General features: G+C 37.4%; 1 protein-coding gene across 1 annotated transcript in view; it reads right to left on the reverse strand.

Annotated features, from left to right (window-relative positions):
* Positions 1-21,187, reverse strand: part of TRIT1 (tRNA isopentenyltransferase 1) — a 1,178,366-nt gene that overhangs the window by 683,537 nt on the left and 473,642 nt on the right. Inside the window, exons 3-4 of the mRNA XM_044084772.1 lie at positions 14,230-14,370; positions 1,400-1,498 (exon numbers count right to left, since the gene is read on the reverse strand). Coding sequence (XP_043940707.1) covers positions 1,400-1,498; positions 14,230-14,301 — 171 coding nt within the window. The 5' untranslated portion in view covers positions 14,302-14,370. The remainder of the gene's footprint in view (positions 1-1,399; positions 1,499-14,229; positions 14,371-21,187) is intronic.

Raw genomic sequence — 21,187 nt, forward strand, 5'->3', positions numbered from 1 at the left:
AAATAACTGGCTTGGAACCAAAGTGCTTAAATCAGAACAAAGACACTTAGAACAACAAGCACAATAAGCCTTTATCCAGCAATTCCCAGCTCAGAAGGGCAGAGGCTACCCTCTCTGCCCACAAGAATGTAGACCACAAACCTTCTTAATGTAAAATAACTGGCCTGAAGCATGAGCCCTTAACCCAAAACTGAAGAGACTTACAGTAACAATTACAATTTAATCAGGCTACTAACAAGCAGTAATAAATGCAGCAGAATAAATGCAACTGAACACTTTTATGAACAATCAGTAAAAGCAAAATAAATAAGAAGAGAGACAAATACAGTAAAAGCAGTTGAATAAAGTGTATTTTTTTAATCGGGCTACTAAGAAGCAGTAATAAATGCAGCAGAATAAATACAATTGAACACTTTTAAGAACAAGCAGCAAAAGCAAAATAAAGTAATAAAGTAAGAAGAGAAACAAATACTTCTTTACTTAGTTATTTAATATTTGTTTACCTGGAAAGTCCGACTTGGAACTAAGCCAATTTTCAGCGAAGACCAGATGCATTTCTTTGAAATGTGGGAGGAAACCAGAGAACCCGGAGGAAACCCACATGAACTCAGGGAGGACATGCAGACTCCACACAGAAGGCACTCCGGCTGGGAATCAAACCAGAGAACCTCTTGCTTTGAGGCAACAATGATGCTTCTGCACCACTGTGCCATCCGATATGTACAGTATAAATAGAGAAAAAGCAGCTGAGTAAAGTGTTATTTTTTTAGTTAAGTAGAAAGGGAGGAAACAGAAGATAATTCAAGGTTAAGAAACTAAGGGGGTGGGCTTTCCCAAATGATCTCACTGTACTCAAGAGAATGAACTGATGTGATGGGATGTTTTAAGAATACTTGATCTGGCCAAGGCCTTTGATACCATTCCCCACTCGGGAATCATCGTAAAACTCACTAAGCTAGGCATCAACCCCTATATCACTAGGTGGGTTGCAAACTGGCTCACAGATAGAACCCACAGTGTAAAAGTAGCTGACTCCAAGTCAGACTGCCGACCAGTCACAAATGGAGTCCCACAGCATTCAGTCCTGGGTCCTCTCCTGTCTGATATATACTTCTCTGAAGTCCAGGCCAACATGAAGGGATTCTGGCTGACAAAGTTCGCAGACGATTGCAAGTTGGAAGCTATTATTAACTCTCCAAGTGATGTTGACATCCTACAGAAAGGCCTCACTGAGACCAATGACTGGTGTCAGAACTCCTTAAGCAAAGAGTAAAAGTAATGAAAGTAAAAAACATGAGACATCATTTAACTCTATAGCAAAGACCTGGATGCCATGAGGGGAAAAATTCAGATTTATTATGTACAAAGACAAACGACAAAATCTATCTATGGGACTCACCTTAGTATCTATAAGGACTTTCCAAAGCAGAGATTCAATGTAATAGTTAGTTCCTCCAACAATAATAGGAATTTTCTTTCTAGAAAAGATCTCTTCAATTTATAAACATTAAGGAATAAACAAAGAAACATTCATAGATGTGACTTAGAATACTGTATTCTATATTTATTTATTTATTACTATTATTTATTTTAACATTATTTTACCAGGAAAAATCCAACTGGACATAAAGTGTCCGTTTTCAGTGGAGTCCTGATGAGAAAAGCTCCAAGGACATTAACAGAGTACATACATGGTTTAGATAACAATAAAAAACTGGTATACAAGGTAAGAGAAACAAAGTAGTACAAGAACAGTTTTGTAAAACAATAAGATACTCAGAAGTAGAACCCCTATTTGCAATATTTACAAAAAAAGTACATATCAGGTGAGTATATCAGGTGAGAATATAGTGTATGCAATGGAGGCATACAGCGGGTCATTTATATGGAGTAGTGAATCTTCAAGGGGGGGGTCTTTGCAGTTGCATAGAGGTGTGAATTAAGAAGGCCATTGAAGGTGCTTGTGTGACTTTGTAGCCTGAGTTCAGGTGGGAGGGTGTTCCACACTTTAGCAACATCATAAGACAATAGGGCCTCCCCAGCACTGTTATGGGTTGATTTCAATCAGGTTTTTGTTACATGAACGGAGTTCCCTTTTGGGGTTGTGAAAGTTTAGTATGTCAGCTAGGGCAGGGCTCTTCCCCGGATGAAAAAGAATTTAATGGGCTATGATCAGTTGGTGGTAGCATAGGAGGTTTGGAAATTCTAACCAGTGCAGTTTAATTAGGGATTGGCAGTGGTGGAAATGTGATCTATTATTGGCAGCGAACCTAGCTATTTTATTGCAGAATGTGGAGAGTTTGTTCAGGTTAGTTTTGTTAATGTTCGTGAGGACTGGAGAGGCGTATAGTAGTGTTGATAAGAGATGAGTTCTGGCTATTGTTGTTCTAGTTTCGGGGGTTAGGAATAGTATGCAACGATATAGGCAACCAAATTTTTTATGGACTTTAGAGATAGTTTGGGATACGTGCTTGTTCACTTTAAGTTGTTGATCAATAGTGATGCCTAAGAGTTTGGCCTCAGTTACTGGGGTGATGAGGGTGCATATAATTAATATACCAAACCAAATGACAAAACTGAATCATGCAGATGAAATGTTACCACAGATTATTTTGCTTTACTAGGCTTTCTTCACAAGTATCAATACAAACATGCACATTTACCTGCATTAAGTAACTGCATTAAGTTAAAACATCAAACACAAGTCTAAACATGGAAAAATAAAAATAATTAAAAACTCAGATTCTATCATTCTTAGCTTTACTTATTGTACAACATTAAAGCATAGATTCTAGCAAATACAAACCTCACCTGCCTGCAACGTGTGAAGTCTCCCTGCTCTGGGTATCTAGCATCACTTGGTATTGTAAACATATTTCAGTAATGTTGTGTTGTATACTACTCCTGTCCAAATCTGTCATCTTCTCAGGAGGACTGTTTCACTGTAGACTATTCTCAGTAAGAAGAAAGATCACCACAATGCCCTTGTGTCATTGTGTTCTATCTAAACAGTACATCCACATCTTAGCAATTCTTCTCCTGAGAGATCCTACTTTCTCAGATTTTGCAGAGTTCTACTCAGTATGTAAACATTCTGTTATGTCTCATCCATCTCACTTTTAGAAATAAATCACATTAAGCTCCAGATGCTTTGTTTTAACCACACTATTTGCCACCTTCTGGAATGTGCTCACATTGTGATCTTATTTAAACAGTCCCTCTGATATCAGGAATGTAGCAAGAAAATTCTATTTTGCATTCGTATCGTCATATTGTCGCCATCCACCAGACCTCACATTAAAAAAACATGCAACTCTTCAGTTGCTGCTCCTACAAAGTATATGTAAGCATAATCTTCAAATATTGCTCCCTATAGCTACAAAAAAGCTCTCCATAGAGAAGCAGTCTTATATCTCAGCAAGTTATGTAAGACCCTGTCTTGTATACCTCAGTTTAAGCACTTACATACCCTACAAATATCGTTTTGGAGAAGTGCCCAGGGAAAAAACAATCTACTTGGATGAGTACAAGGAGTATGCTGGATTACGTACATGTCCATGTTACTCACAGTACTCCACAAGGGATATCACAATCTGCTTGTACAAAGAAATAACATTATACTACTCTATACTAGTGATGCTCCTGCTATGTACTCCAGTATCCTCCTCAAAGTCTCCTTAAATGCCTTCTCACAGTCTTAGGCCATTTGAAATTATTATTCAAACTTCCTTACTTTTGTTACTATTTATATGAATAACTAACTCCAAAATGATGATACATCCACTGATCTTTTGTGTCACAGATGTACTACCCTTCAATTCTTTACACTAATTCTAAGCTGCCATGCCTCCTGGCCATTCATAATGCCTTGTGAAGTGTCTTGTCATTCTTCCAAACCATCCTAGACATCAACCCAAATGCAGAATTACTCTTCCATGAAAAGACAGACTTTTTCCCAGTACTAGTGACACTATGTACAAAACAGTACCAGTATTCATGTTTGAAACATCCACTAACACACTTTCTCAGACCACATTTAATTGCACAAAAGTTAACCAATTACAAAGGCTACCTCCAGGGAATACTCGTAGGACGGCTAACTTGTTTAATCTTCAGCGTATCAGTCCATCATAAGCTGTGTGGTCTTGAGGGACTAAAGAAGGACCACATCAATTTCCTTACATAACAATATGCCTGGGAAAAAACGGACAACCATCTACCATTTAACCTGAGGAAGGGACGGATTTATTGGATGATAATCTTCAGTAGCCAATGGTAATCCAGATGTAGAAAAAGAAGTCTTGTGAGTCACACCTAATTTACTTCTGAAGTTACCAGTGAGATGTACAAAGAGAACACCATAGAGGATAGTGGAGAGATTAAAGACTACTGAGTTAAGGCATAAAATGTTGGTGTGAATTACAAAATGGCCACCAGATTGTAAGAAAAGTGTAACCTTTTGTGGTGGTGTCTGGAGAAAAACTGGAAAGGAAGGGAATGCCTTATGGTTTAATGCTGTTTAAGAATAGTAAAGCCTCTAGCTGCAAAATGGATCAAAAAAAGGCACTGCTTTTGAAGGTTGATACCACAAATTTATTTAATCTTATGTAATGCACAATACAACTTTTCGCCTGCATACAACAGAGTCCATTAGAATCTAAAATATACAAGTCAAGTGTTGTTTTTAAATAAATATCCCCTTAGTGTAAAAAGCCTGCTATTAGGTCTTAAAAGCATATCACATAGGTAAAATGTTTAAAATCAACAATAAACATATAAAATTCAACTTTATTTAAATACCCTTTTGTCTTGTCATTGGCCAGGAACCAAACTTGGGTCTCCCACATGGCAGGTGAGAATTCTAGCACTGAACCACATTTTTATATAAAACACAACATAAAAAATATATAGAAATTTAACAAAAAACCACCAAAGAACAAATAGCAGCAAGAATAAATGCTAGTATTTATTAGATCTTGTTTTTAACACTGGAACAAGGGACACGTTGTCATTATTTCCTGGATAATGCGTGGCATCAAGCTTTATTTGCCACCGTAACTCCCTTGCCTACAAATGATCTTTTTTTTTTTTTTGTCATCTAATGATTGTTGTTCCTTAACTGTATAATAAATTCTAAAGAATAAAAGACAATGCACCATGTGAAAGAGGTAATTAAAAGAAGTAATTAAGGGGAGGTAGAACCTGGGTAAGACATGAAAAAATATTCTTGCCATAACTGTCAAAGATTTTAGCGTCCCTGTTGAGCAACAGACCATCAGAGACTTCTATGACACAAAGGAAATGACAGGTGCAATCATCCTTGGGCTGCTTCAAGGAGACAGACTTGGAAGGGTGGAATATAAAGATGACTGTAAAACAGAAAGAGAGTGAAAAACCCTACAGGACTGATTCTTATAAGCAATGCATTCCCATCTATTTGCGTAGACATATATTCAGGTATTTTAAGAGAAACAAACATTTAAGAACAACACAGGATAAACTTCAATTATTCTAAGAGCCTCCCTAAAGGAAAGGCTCTAAGAAGTAATTCAGTGAAGGAAGACTTCTGTCCATGTCCTAACGAAAAGATGTAGCCTCAAGATCTTTAGACCCGGAGACAATACAGGACTCTGAAAGGGAAGTGCTGTCTTGCAAGCATTCCCTAAAGCCTTACTTTCTTTTAAAGAAGAAAATATGTAGCATACCTTTCAACCTTTCTTGATGTTGTAGAATGTCACTGATTTTGCCTCATATTTTTTGCCCTATTCCTCATACAGCTTTTCATTTTCTGTTAAATTACTGAGAATTACAGTCAACCAATGCCAGACAGCAGAGTTTCATAATACTTATTAAAACAGGTATTTTAATGTGAAAGCTATGGTTCTATTAATGTTTTAAGCGAATTAGAATAATAGTTACAAATTGTCCCTGATTATGAGCCTTTATCTCTTCCCACTATTGCTTGTTACAACATACACTAAGCCATTTGGACCCTCACAGACCAAATTCTCTTAAGCCTGACAAAGGGGAATTTGCTCGTGCTACAGTTATCAACCTGACCAAGTGTTTGATCTAACATCGTATAATTTATTACCAAACCAACTACTTCACATAGGCACTTTTTCACATGCACTATCCTGGGCTCCAAAACTATCTTTCAGATGCCACGTCTCTGTAAAAGTCACATCATCCTTCCCATCTCTAGTCAAAATCAAACAAGAAATGCTACAAAGCTCCATCCTTGATCCCCTCATCTTCTCCAACTACATAAACAAAATACCTTTGGACTTCCCCAACTTCTTTACTGACACCGTCCTAATCCATTCCTTCAGGAAGAACTTCAGGCTGATTTTCTTGCTTTTAACACTTGAATCAGCAACAAAAACTATTTTCAACTCTTCCTAAACAAAAACAATGCTCTCTGGAATACAGCCAAAGCTAAACATGCACCTCTCACTACTACTAATATTTGACCACAATAACACTGCATTGAAAAATTGCTCTTCATTTAAATACCTAGGACTTTGGTTAGACTTAACTACAACCTACCCATAAAAAATACTAGGAAAAAAAGATTAACCTCCTACTATTCTGGACCAACAAACTCTCACCTTTCTTTGTAAATACTGCAGAATAGCAATAGGCAAAGGCATTCTGCTAGCCCAAGTAGAACATGGACTCTCACTAACAACATTCGCATCAAAAAGACAGCAATGATTCAGACAATCACCAACAGAATATACAGATTCGTCACACACTCCCCAAAGAACGACCAACACTACAGAGTACTAAACAACACAAAATGGCTCACAGGTAAACAAATATCGGACTTGCTCTTATGATCTCAAATTTTCAAATTCCTACACAGCCACAGAATTTCCTTTCTGGCAGCAAAATTAATAAGGGAACCCTCTTCCTACAACTTCCTACAACTTAATTACACCCAGGATCCAACCTATAAACTCCTAAAACTAAAAACTAAACCACAGTGCACAGATCACTGCATCTCCTTAATAGGTAGCAAAGCAAAGAACGAAAACACTATCTTCATGATAATGCATTGTACAAATGGCAGCTCTCTGGACACATTGCCTAACAGAATCTTACTCCGCTCTATAAGTCTAGTTCCTAGTAAGTTTGTATGACATCACTTGCAAATGCAGCAAACTCAAGTGTCACTTTGCCTGCACTGAACATAATTGTAGATATGTACTTGCTGTGTATTCTTACACTTGTGTGACCACTCCTCTTCATATTGAATATAGTGACCTCTTAGGCCTGTATTGATACTCATCATAATCACCTTACCATACTGTAATGTAAGTACATGCTGTTTCTGTGCTTTTCTTATTTTCTTCTCTCCAGGCTGAGACTAAAATTTCTCTTTTGTGGTCAGTGCTGTATCTCAGTGAACAAATTAAAATAAAAGAAAAGAAGTTGACACACTAGCAGCATTTACTTCTAACACAGTCCTTGCCACTAGTAATAACCACGTCAGCCTTAACTCTTACTTTTAATACCTAACTAACTTAACCATTATCATTTTAAGCACTTATCTTCAGATCTTAAATTGTTTCCCCATTAACCAATACCAATAACAATCCTTACATCTCTTGCAACTCCTACTGGTAGTCATATAACTCTGACCTCCTTATACCAATCCTGGCAGTTATAAGGGCCCTAATTTAACTAACTCTACAAAATGCTTAATACGACAGAGCTGCAGGTTGATCTTCCTCTCACCTGACCAGTCTGCTGACATTAGGCATTCTGAAGCAGTGTATAGTGGAACTATGTGTTATTTTTGATCTGATTGGTGATGTCATATCCCCACTCTGAAGCAGTGTATACTGGAACTATGTGTTATTTTTGATCTGATTGGTGATGTCATGTCCCCATTCTGAAGCAGTGTATACTGGAACTAATTTTTGATCTGATTGGTGATGTCATGTCCCCATTCTGAAGCAGTGTATACTGAAACTGTGTGTTATTTTTGATCTGATTGGTGATGTAATGTCCCTTGGACTGAGTCTAAAACAGTCCAGTACGATCAGTGTTCCAACCCAGTCAACACAAAAAACAAACAAATAAAATGTTTATCTGCAACCCACTATTCCTAGATTACTCCACCTCTGCCTCTGACAGATGCATTTACTTACTAGGTCTGGAGGTATTTTCCTATTCCCACCGTTGTCTGTCAACAGTCTTGTATCAGTGCACCCAACACATGTTGAGGTAGTCATGAAATCCTTGCCTAAATCTCCCAGGCTCTCACAAACAAGACCACACCATCTAAACACCAATCTATACGTCCACCTACAGCTTTACATGCTACTGCAACTACAGGCAATCATCTGTAAACCTGAGATTCTAACATCACACTGGCTTGTTTCACTTATTTATTGACTGCTTCTGTTTAACTGGATGGCTGCCATTTTCAGCAAAGGCCCAGAAATAAAAGCTCTACAATAAAATGAGTAAACAGTAAAACAATACATAACCCAAAAGTCCTGGTTATAGACATATATTCATAGGATATACTGATAGAAAACTTACCAGACTAGATATGGACTATTAGTTTCTCTTGGCCTAGGACTGTGAACTTTACAAGAGCCATCAGGACACTTCACTGTTCTAAATAAGTATGGCAAACACTGTTGCTCATATGGGAGTGAATGACCTTGGGTGGCCTACCCTACGAAGATGTAATAAGACAGAATTGATGTCACCACTGGTGTCTCTAAGGGTGACAAAAAACAGTGGGGAGTGGTATTCTTCACTATCCAAGAACTGTGCTTAAACTAAAAGATAAAATAAATGGCTACAAAAAATGATTTGTTAAGTACTGTCATTCTAGGGGTATCCAGAGTGTCGTCCGGGACCAGATATTCAAAGGTCCCGCCTGTTTACCAGGGATGGTCTGCTCTTCTCAGCTCATGGTTTCATATATTTGCTAGAACCTTTGCTTTCATTGTGCTGCCTATTTTAGGTAACATTCAACACATTAGCATAACCATATACCAAATTACAATTTGAGCAATACCAGGGATGCTCTGTTGAGTGCTACAATATTAAACAAAAAAAATGTTTGTGCTTCAGGCTTACCTCACACTTGAAGACATTCATATCCTTGCAGTTACCAATACTTAACTTTAGTACAGCAGCAGAACTCCATTCTTACTAGCCTGCTGTGTCTACCATGCCATCAGGACCACTAGAAATTGGGGGGGGGGGGTGTATCAATGCTCTGAAAAGACTATTAGCTCATTACACACATATATATATATATATATATATATGTATGTATATATATATATATATATATATATATATATATATATATATGTATATATATACATATATATATATATATATATATATATATATATATATATATATATATATATATATATATATATATATATACATACACACACACACACATCTATATGTGTGTGTGTGTGTGTGTGTGTGTGTATATTATATATATATATATATATATATAAATCTATACACACACACATACGTGTGTGTGTATTACAGGATATCAATTAGAGAATTATAACTCACAGTGTACTCTAAAATATGTCTATCACATCACTGCTATTGCAGGTCTCCTTCCATTATCTCAGTTTGGCATACTGATTACGTGTCAACTCTATAAGATATTTGTCAAGCCAAATACCATTTTAAAGGAGACTTTAATTACCCTTTCTTCTAATGCCAAACATATACAGCCTTTAAGAAATACTCACAAAGACTTATTGACTGTGCGAATGCCATCTCCCAACTGCAAATTGTCCCCCACCCCCTTCCAGGGCCGCTACCTGCCTTGAACTTGTCCTGACAAACTGTCAGCTGTCCTGTTCCACCCTGCTTTTCTCTTGCACCCTAGTAAAATCTGATCATCTAGCTTTTACTCTGACCCTCAATACGAGCTTCTTCACCCATTAAAAAAACAGTATTTCAGGATTATTCTAAAGTTAACCTTTTGCTATTTAACAGATATCATGGAAAAGCAGAACTGGCATGTTCTGTCAAACAAACCTATTTGTGATGTTCTATCTTCAGTATAATCCTCAGAGTTTCACTTTGTTCTGAATAGATGCACTAACAAACTTATTCCTATCTGCCACAAGAACAGCAGCAAATTCAAAAATAAAGTAATATGGTGGTAAATCCATATAAATCAAGTCTACTGGAATCAAAAGAAACCTGTGACTATGTAAAACCTTCTGTTTCCCACACTATAAAAGCAAATTAAAGTATTAAGCACTCAGATGTACAATGAAGCTAGTTTTCAGATTGGAACCATATCCACTAGTAAAGACAACCACAAATCTTTTCTCAGCTACATTAAGAACTTCTTAAGTAAGTTCTGCCCCCGACTTATCTCCAGTGGTGTACTGTACCCTGGGATACAGGATATCAACTTAGGGAATTATAGCTGATTTAAGGCAATATCAAATATCTATCCTGCTGAAAAATCTATCTGTAACTCCACAAATTCCACTCATCTCCCTCACAACCCCTCCCCCCGACTGTACTACCTGTTATCACTTCTTGATTAAGCAGCTTCTGGTCTTTCCAATACTAAAACACTATCTCCATGGATCCTGCCAACATGTATGTATGCATGTATTTATTTATTTTCTTTGTTAACCAGGGTAGATTACTGATCCAAATGAACATTTATAGGTTTAGCCCTGGGCTACAATAAATCAAATTTAGATTGCAGTAGCTATTTAAAAAGAATGCATTGTTGGGGTAAAGAATACTGAACAGCAAATATTAAAGAAATAGTTAGGTGAACATACACAACAAGGGGAAGAGTATGACACAGAGTAAGGGAGGATGGTCCAGGGTGAGACAAGGGATGGGTCAAAAAGGGTAGGTGGATTGAGAGAGAGGAAGTGGACTATAATGGATTTGGAGAGGAATGGGCTAGTAGAAGATAAAAGAGTCATGCTCTTTTACATGTAGGTTAATTCTTCAAGCTTTCTGTTTGCAAGTATAAAACATCACAGGGCCTATTCTCATCCATCTGAAACCAGGAGAACAACTACAGCTCTGCCTCCACCACAAGGACAGTCCCAAAACAGACTTTGGTTATTAAAGGCCTATAACTCTGACAAGAACTACCTCTAAAGCTGTGAAACACATTATCACTGAGCTAATTAGCAATGACACAGGTGACCTCCAGGACCTTCAAATTTAATTAATTTGAACTGGTTATGGGTAGGCCATGTCTACTTCACGTTGTACATTTCTTTTGACTAGAACAGAGAACCTTTAGACAATGGCCAAACTGCCCCACGGGGGGGAGGGGATGGGTAGAATCTGTGAAGTTACAGCTAAATTTTTCAGTAGGATATTTGATATCATTTATGAGTCATTGCTCGATGAATTGGCTTTCTGCTGTGTTGGCTCTTTTGCCTAACATGTGCACCTCAGCTGATGTAAGACTGCTTTGCAGACTACAAGACATACTATATTTTGAGCTGTAAAACATTATTCACATGCTTCACTTACCTATTTTATATTTGTTATCTCTTTTTAATGTCTGATTTCACTTGATATGTATTATTTTTTCTCTCTCTAGGATTAGATTGTAAATGGTCAAGATGGATCAGTGCTCTACCTCAAATAACAAAATTCAATAAAATAAAATACAATAAAAAAATTAAACTATATCTCCCCTAGCCATAGAAATGTTACTAGAAGCATTACACAGGCTTAAGTCATGGGTCTCTTCATATTTGCCATTTATTCTCATATGTAAAGTTGGGTATCCAAGAGGTAGATATAACCAAGTTTGTAAATGACTATGATTGGGTACTGTTTGTAACTCATTCCATTATACCAAAATTCTCTAGCAAGGTATAAATTTGCCCTACACATGATAAGCTAATAATGACCTCACTTAAAAGGCTAAGATTTTTAGCAATATGGTATTTGGTAAGACCAGTATATCATCCTCTTATCACACGGTGTATTTCCTCTTAAAACAAATCCCATATTGGAGACCTGGGTACCTACATTGACAATAAACTCTCTTTCAAGCAGCACATCTCTGCTTTGGTGAAAGTCCTCCTGCCTTGCCCAGCTTATGTGTCTTGGCATTGTTTCTACATTCAGCACTATCCTTGGTTTGCACTTACTCTTCCCTTATCAGACTTATTACTGAAAAAAATGCCCCAACCCCCCAGAATATATCTATCTATGCACCTTGTACAGCCTGAAAGTCTTCAAATATTGCAAAGTATACAAATCTCTAGTTTAAGCAATATAAGATACTCTGTGCAAACTAAAATTCCTATCACTCTTCTCAGATTCTTACAAGTTCCTGACAGTCAACCTTTGCCTTGTATTTCATGTTATGAAAACCCCCTTGAACTACTTCACCTTCATAGATAAAGTAGCTCAACTATCAACATTTCCAAGGATGTAAGCCTCCACTGTAAGATTAGTAATACCCACTGGAATAATATTTTTTTAATCCAGAGCATCTCCCACCTTTGGAATAGACACCTTCCTTACCATTAGGCACAGTACCTTCCTGAAAATCTTATAAGCAAAGCTTGTTGACTGGATGTGTAACTAAAAATTTGTGTCTGGAATTTATGCTAATGATCTCCTATCTGATGAAATTTGACTATCTTTATCATTATAAGGGTACTGTTAAATATCCTGACAGCTCTTCTGCCCTAAGCTTAATAAAAACCCATAAACCTATGAACAATGGAATATACTACACAATAGATGAGAGACCAAATGATATTTACATTATGCATGCACAAAGACTCTTGCAGTACATAACAGCAGTGTACAAGTTTTAAGACAAGAGTGTTGTGCACAGTAAATCTCAAATATATTACTTGTAATATATCCAGGCTTACACTATTGAACAGCTCTATCTTGAGATTCATCAGCAAAAACAGTATATTGTTTCTTTTTGACAGACTGGACAAAAATTGCATTACAAATCCCGTACCGTGCCTCTCAAAAGCAATTTATTATATTCTTTCTTAAGGTGTTCTTTCATTTTTTTTCTTAAACGATGCGAGTTGATAATCAAAATTATTTCCTTAGAAGACTAGCTTATTAAAAGTATTTTCATGGTGTATGTTTACTAGGAGACTGTTATTCTTTCTCAAAAAGTAAGCTGAATCTTACACCATAAGCTTGTTAGCTCCTGAAGAACAGTATCTGTCATTAAATAATCAGAAAGTTCAAGCATTTAGCAAAAGCAAACCCTTGCAGTGACATGCAGCCATTTTGTTTTGCATTTTTTCAGTATAGCATGGGGGCCTCTTCAACTACCTGGCATAAGAAAAAAATTATTTTGAGGGATGTCTGTACCCACTTATTAGATGTCATCCCATCATTCTGTTGATAACAAAATGTACAAAAAAAGACAAACTGTACTGAATACAATGTGAAACTAATCAAATAACCTGCTCAAAACACTAGCATTTATGGCATAGGAAATAAACTTCCATTAGTTCTATAATTACCTTTCTATAAAGTCATTGCCCTCAGTCTACAAGGAGGACCATCTACACAAAGGGAACACTTCTCTCTGTGCTACTTAGGAACCTGGTTTAATTGGTATCCTGGCTGTCAGTGGGCAGTTGAGGGGGAAGAAGGACTGATTGGCAATGGTCTGCCCTGACAAAAAAAGAGGGGTAAACTAGGGGAGCAACTCAGCTAAAAATGGAAAGTGGGTAAGGTCTTGAACTGAGTTAATGTCAACACTAGACTAAGTGAGCCAAAATGTAAGAACAAGAAAAGAATACCTTTTGCAAAAACGGCCAGGAAATGAGGTTTTAAAGTTTGCAAAAAGAGTAACTTGTCCATTTTTACAGCTAGCTTCTTAAACTACATGAATAGCCAAGTCCAGGGCACAGTGGTTAGATTTTCATCTGTGACACTAAAGATCCAGACTTGCTTAAGGTGTGGATAGGCTGAACATCTGGGGGATGGATAGGCGTACTAATCATGGCCTTCCTTCCCTGAGGGAGGTTGGGTTCAAAGTCAGTACAAGAGGACTCTATGATGCTGACTGGATGGGGGGGGGGGGGGTAAGCTCCTCCTCTAAATGAATGCTATGCCTGCAAATATAACAGAAAAGGCATTGATATCATGCCTGAAAAGAGACACACAAAGACATACTTTTATACTCAGTATCCATTGCTACAAGATAGCACATATGTTTTCAAAGGATATAATGGAAACAGCCTTGTTCCTGAAGTCTACCACAGTGTAATTGGAGATAAGGGGATCCACAAAGCTGATCATATGATGACGACACAGATTCTGCTCCTCCACTGTTACTTTGTTAGTAATAATGTCCAAGCCTTTGTAAACCTGCAAAAAAGAAGACAGTTAAAAACTGGATGCCAGTATATATGCAGTGAATGAAGCTAGATATCCTGTGCTTAATTAACAAAACGCAATTTGCTGTACTTCTTACTCTGAGCAACTACAATAACTATGACACAGTGCAAGAACTCTTTCATCAACAATCTAGTAAATAAACTCATACTGTGCTTTTATAAACTACAAAACCTTACCCTAAATTAGAAGCTTTAACATACTACAATTAATGACTGAAACACTTCACTGCATATCAGCATTGATGGACACATGCCATTCGTTTTAAATTATAGTCCCCAGTAATAACAACTACATAATGCATAGTCAGTTACACATCATCACTATGGAATTCTAACTCTGCTTGTGGGGAGTAAGATCCCATAAACAGCACAACCGTGGCTTTTCCCTCTGTAGTCAGTGCAAATATGACAAACATAATTACATGTGGCGCACAATCAGATTCTATAATTCATCATAACCCTACATTTCTAGTTTCAGGTAAACAAAGATATAAAAAGGAATACAACTTACAACTGAGTTTGAAATAAAAAAGAACTTTAAAAAGGACACATTTATTACCTTACTTAACCAATGTAACTGGTATCCTTTGACATGGCCCAGTTTGATCAATGCTACTACAGATGCAGCAGTTGACTATCGTAATCACCTATTCTTAAGCATACTTGATTCTATTGCCTCTACCCACATGAAAAAAAGTTAAAAGTATCACATCTCCTTGGAAGTTATCAGATATCAAACAACTAATATTCACTAGTGATAAGGCTTGGAAACAATGGAAAACCTCCCAGACAATACAAGACAAAACCATACCACACTCAGAAACCAAGTAAAAAACATAATAAAATAATCTAAACAATCTTAACTGCAATTCATTACTTAATAACAACCAATACAACCCAAAACATTACTGGTCCTGCATTAACAAACTACTTAAACCATGTAAAAAATCCACCCATCCCCCTCCATAAAGAGGCTGACTCTAGTATTGCCTCTATCTTTAACACCCATTTCATTAATTCAGCTACTGTTCCTTCCAACTATTCTTCAAATACCCTAACTCCACTAACAAGCCTACTTCAGGCTCTTTTAAAATACTACCCACCAACACAGACACTATAAAAAGATTATCTTTTGTTACAAAGTCCATCTCTGGCTTCTGACCATCTCCCCTCTGAATATCTTCAAATTGCCTCTGAAGCTATAGCCTTCCCAGTTACAATTTTAATCAACAAATCCATTAATGAACAATACGTTCCAAACGTATGGAAAAAGTCTTACATAATATACCAATCCAAAAATGTGCAGCCGACAATAATCTTTCCAGCTACAGGCCCATAGCCATTCTTTTCCCACTTTCCAAAATACTTGAAATGTGTGACCCACCTCTCCTCAAACAATCGTCTTTTTCCCAGTCAGCATGGTTTTCTCCTAGGACACAATACAGATACTCCCCGTCTGTCTTTCTTAAAAAACATCAAAGTACAAATTGTGTTTTCTTTATAGTTGCTATGTTGTTACACTTATCTAATGCCTCTGACACAGTGTCATATCAAGTTGCAACTGTCTAAAATTAACTTTGGTAACAAAACTATAAGTGCTGTGGTAGCATTGTCACTATCCCCTATCCATTTTACTTCCAGATGTTGTTTGATTGAGGCTTTAAATTGGTCTGGGGAGGAGAGCATGGTAATGGCACCTGGAAGTTTGTTCTAGGTTCTGCTTACAGAATTTGCAAATAGGGCCATGCCAGCAGCATTGTTAATTTTAGTTGTTTGTATTTGTAACTTATTGGATGAACACATAGCTCTCAACCTCCTATCTCCAAAATGAGGAACAGTAGCTATTATCATGTGGAACAATTGGGCAAAATGTGGAACATTTACTAATGGCTTGCTAACAACTTCAACTAGGAAGGTCATAGGATAGTTAAAATACGTTGAGTTTACTTATAAAAAAAGATCTTTTAATGATGTAATATGATTCCTTTCTATTTACAATGAATATCAGTTAAAAAAATCATAACACTGAATGTGTGGCAGACCCTTTCAATGTGGGACTTTGAGGAACATGAACTTTTTAAGACCCCAAATGAGGTACGTTCCTCGTAATTAGGTACACTTGAGAGGTATGGATGAACGTAGCAGTGTTGTGTTTTTATAGGGAGGATATAGTTACTAAGGGCTGGAGTATTATTTGGGTTCTTTACGATTTTATTAGCCAATATTAGAAAGTTATACTTGACGAGATTGGGAAATTCCAACCATCCGAGATGTTTGAGGTTAATGCAGTTGTAGGTTCTGAAAGGAGAGCCCGTAGCAAACCTGGCGATGTGATTATAGCAGGTAGTAAGTCTATTTAGTTCAGATTTACTTATGTTTGCTAGAAGGGGGGGGCATATAGGAGTGTCGAGAGTAGGTGCAAGCGTGCAATGGCTATTTTAGCTATGGGGGTGAGGAAGGTTTTAACTCTGTAGAGTGAACCAAGTTTTTTGTTGATGGTTTTGATTGTCTGGCTTAAATGGAGGACAAATTTTAAGTAATTGTCTATAGTGACACCTAGTAGTTCGGTATTGGGGTCCGGGGAAATGACTGTCCCATCAATAGCTTGTATGGTAAAGGAGTAGGGTATAGGCCTTTGGGTTGGTGGAAATATGAGCATTTTGGGGTTTTTTTGGGATTTAGTAGTAGGCGAAGTTTGGATAGCCAGTTTTCTATAACAGTAAAAGTAGCCTGATTATCCATTTTTAGGTCATCTGGAGATGTGGCTGAGCAGATCAGACTGGAGTCATCAGCATATTGGATACAGCTGATGTTTGGTATGATAGTAGGGAGATCATTACTAAAGATGTAAAACAGTAGTGGTCCTAGTATGGAGCCTTGTGGAACTCCGATAGCGTTGGGTAATAGATTTGAGAACTTATTCTGCCAGAGGCCTGCTTGCTGCCTGTCATTGAGATAGGATTTAAACCAGAGAAGGGCACTGGGATGTAGACTGAGAGTTTGCAGGGTCGTAATCATTAGTTGATGGTCCACCATGTCAAAAGCCTTGGAAAAATCTAGGAAGAGGGCAGACGAGGTGTGGTTGTTGTTGCGGTTATTATTAATGGTGTTAGTAAAGGACAGTAGGGCAGTGGTTGTACTATGATGTGGCCGAAAGCCATGTTGGGTATTAGCCATCAGGTCGTTCTGGAGTAAATGTTGCATAAGTTGTTATGTATACATTTCTCCATGATCTTAGCAAGTGGGGAGAGTATGGCTATGGGCCTATAATTGGAGTATTCGGTAGAGAGACCTCCTTTATGTAATGGAATAACATAAGATGTTTTCCGGATATTGGGAATTTTGGCTTCAGATATGGTCCGGTTGATTAGGATAGAGATTGGAAAGGTGATAGCATCTGCTGTCATTTGTAGATATTCAGCTGGGAGTTGGTCAGCAGATAGGGTGGTGGGTTTTAGTTTTTTGATTAGCTTGCATATAAAGGAGGTTGATACAGGCTGAAAACAGAATAGGTTTTGGCTGTTAGATTTAGTGTTAATTTCATCAAGGGAACTTTGAGTTAGTTGGGTGGCTAGAGCTTGAATAGTTTCAGCAAAGAAATGATTGAAACTATCTGCAACCTGTTCTGGGGTTTGATTTGAGTTGGCAGCCGGGTTTGGTGTCAACGTTTTACCTGGATACAGTAATTTGTTGATCCCAGCCCAGAATTTTTGAGGCATGTTTTGATTATTCATCTGTAGCCTACAGTACTAGTGTTTTTTATCCAGTAGGACAAGTTTTTTTGTTTCATTCTGTGCATGCCTATATTTATTGTGATCATGGGTATTTTTGGTAGATCGCCAGGTAGCTCATAGTTTATTTCTACTGTTAATTTTTGTTCTTGTATCTTTGGAAAGCCAAGGTACGTTATTACCTTTTGTTCTTATTAGGCGGGCAGGAGCATGTAGGTCTAGGATTTCAATAAATTTGTTGTTAAAATAGGTTACAGCTTCCTCTAAGGGGAGATGCTTTAGTATAATCCAGTTGCAGGATTTAAGTTCCAGTTGAAGTTTAGCAGGATCAAAGCCTCTTTTGGTTCTAACTTTCCTGAACAAGGGTTGTTGTGGGGTAATAGCTTTTTGTTTAATTATATAGGTCAAGAGATGATCACTTAGATCATCTGGAAGGGTACCTGCAGTGTACATTAGGGGGTTACTGTTTACAAGTATCCAGTCCAGTATACTCTCTTTTTGGGAGTGTTTGCCATATCTGGTAGGGGTGACTATGGTTTGAGTGAATGCACGGAGGTTGATATGAATGGAGGGGGATTTTGATGAACAGGAGCCCCAATCTATGTTAAAGTCCCCCAGGACTAGGGTTTCTTGGGTGTACTGAGAGGACAGCCAGTGAAGGGTGTCCTCAAGTGTAGCTACATTGTTTCCTGGGGGAATGTACATACAGATAATAATAATGCTTTTACTTTTGTTCAGTTGAAATTTGGTAGCTAATATTTCTGAGTTATTGATCTGCGGTGGCTGAATAATTTCAGTAGTTACATTCAATTTGGATTTATAGAGGACAGCTACTCCCCCCCTTTCCTCTTAGCCCAATCTAGTCTGTCTAGATTGTGGCCAGGAGGAAGGATTTCATTATCGGTGGTAGATAGTTTTAGCCAGGTTTCAGATAGACATAATATCTCAGGGCAATAGACAGCTAAGAGGGCATGAAGTTCATGTATTTTTTTGTTTATACTTCTTATATTAAGATGGCAAATCAAGAGGGAGTTGGTGGGTCTACTGATTATGTTCTTGTTATAGCTATCTCTGTTAGATGGTAAGTTAGGGTTAATAGGGCCTGGATTGTAGTGAATATCTCCACAGATTATAAGGCTTAGTCTATACTCTTTAATGGTTTGCATCAGTTTGTTTAAAAGTTTGTCATAAAGTTTGGCTTTAGTACTGATGTGGCATGGGTTATTGCTCTGTTGAATAATAAATGAGGATAAGTTATGTCTTATTTTAGTGTCTTGGTTTAATATATAACTGAAAAAGGCTGTTTTTTCATTTGGGGACATAGTGTGTCCTACAGGGCAGTGATACCTGGTAAGTTGTTGGGTTTCATATATAGTTAGGATATAGGTTACAATGAGGGTGGGTAGTAGGGTGTATAGCAACATTTTGATAATATGCAAGTTTGGGTTAACTATTGTAAGAAGCAAGTACAGGGGAAAGGTGATGTGAAATTAGAGGGGGAAGGTAGGTAGTGAGGGCTGTTTGCTGATAGGTGGGGAGGATAGAAGGGAGGGAGAAGTGATAATAGAGTTGATAGGTTGTTATAGTAGAAGGGGTGTGGCTGAGTGCCTTTAAATGTAGAGGTACTGGGGGTGGGAATTGGGGGCAGGGAGGGGTGCGGAGCGAGCCCGAACGCAGTGAGGGCGAGCGGAGCAGGGTTAATTCATTCAAACAAGTGGAGGGCTAAGGTAAGAATTATGTTATAAGAAGCTGACTCTAATTTATCTGAAATATGTTCAATTTTATTTATTTTTAATGGTTAAACTGTTAAATGGGCTATAGGACAATAGTAAAGGGGATCCTAGGAAAAATAGTGTGGGCAAGAGTATAAAACTATTAGCACACTGACTGCTAAGACTGTGCCTTGGAGTTAGAATTAAGGGTAGGTTAAGGCTATGGGGTAGGAACTAGAGAGGCCTTTGAACCCAGAGCGCACACTAATAATATTTAGATATAGATACAAATTTCAGGTCTTAACCTTAAAATAAGATAGTTCACTCCCAGTTAGGTATCCTTGGGTAGTAGGTACAAGATTAATCTTTTCTTGGCGAGGTTCGTTTGGTTTTGTTAAGAGGGGGAGCCTCCTTAAAATAAGATAGTTCACTCCCAGGTAGGTGTCCTTGGGCAGTAGGTACAGGATTAATCTTTTCTTGGCGAGGTTCATTTGGTTTTGTAAGAAGGAGAGTGTCCAGTTGAGAGAGGAGGATGCCGACTGGGTCTAAAAGCACCGGAATATGCCAATGACTCCACATTACTCTCCTCAGATAATTCACTTAATGACCTTCAATTCACCCTCAAGAACAGGTTTACTTTCATGAATGGCCCCAAACATCTCAGCTATTACTAAGCACTAATAAATCTAAGCTTCTGCTATTTGGTTCAGGTGAAATCTCAACTGTATCTAAGTGCAACATCTTAAATTAATAAGTATCCCATGCAAAACTCCTAGGAATAATTTTGATCAAAAATTATATTTCGACAAACACAGAAATTGTCACTTTAAAGACAATTAAAAGGTTAGACGTGCTATACAAATTCAAACCTTACTTAAAAACTGCTCAGGTCAACACAGCCCAAGCAATTCCCCTTCTCACACTACTATACCCTTTCTCCACTCTAACATCCCTAAATCTCAACTTCACAAATTAGAAAGTAGGTATAACAGAAATGCCAAATCTGCAGCTAATGTTACAAACAAACCCATCAATTCATCACTCTCAGAATTATTAACTGATTAGAACTCCATCAAGTAAACTCACTAAACCAACTAAAAAAAAATACATAAAATAATCTAAAACCAGATAACTGTCCATCCTTAACTAACTTGATATCCAAATATTCTCCAAACAAAAATCTCCGCATTTAAACTCAAAACATTTTTTTTTCAGTTTACTATATTAAGCAACCATTATGGTGACTCACGTTATAGTGCCTACATACCAAACTATGGAACAACATTCCACCTAACATTAAAAATGAAAATAATCCCCCCAAAAAAATCACCAACGTTAAAAACAA

This window comes from Protopterus annectens, chromosome 1.part1 (genome assembly GCF_019279795.1).
Source record: "Protopterus annectens isolate FY-2018-M chromosome 1.part1, PAN1.0, whole genome shotgun sequence".
NCBI lineage: Eukaryota > Metazoa > Chordata > Ceratodontiformes > Protopteridae > Protopterus > Protopterus annectens.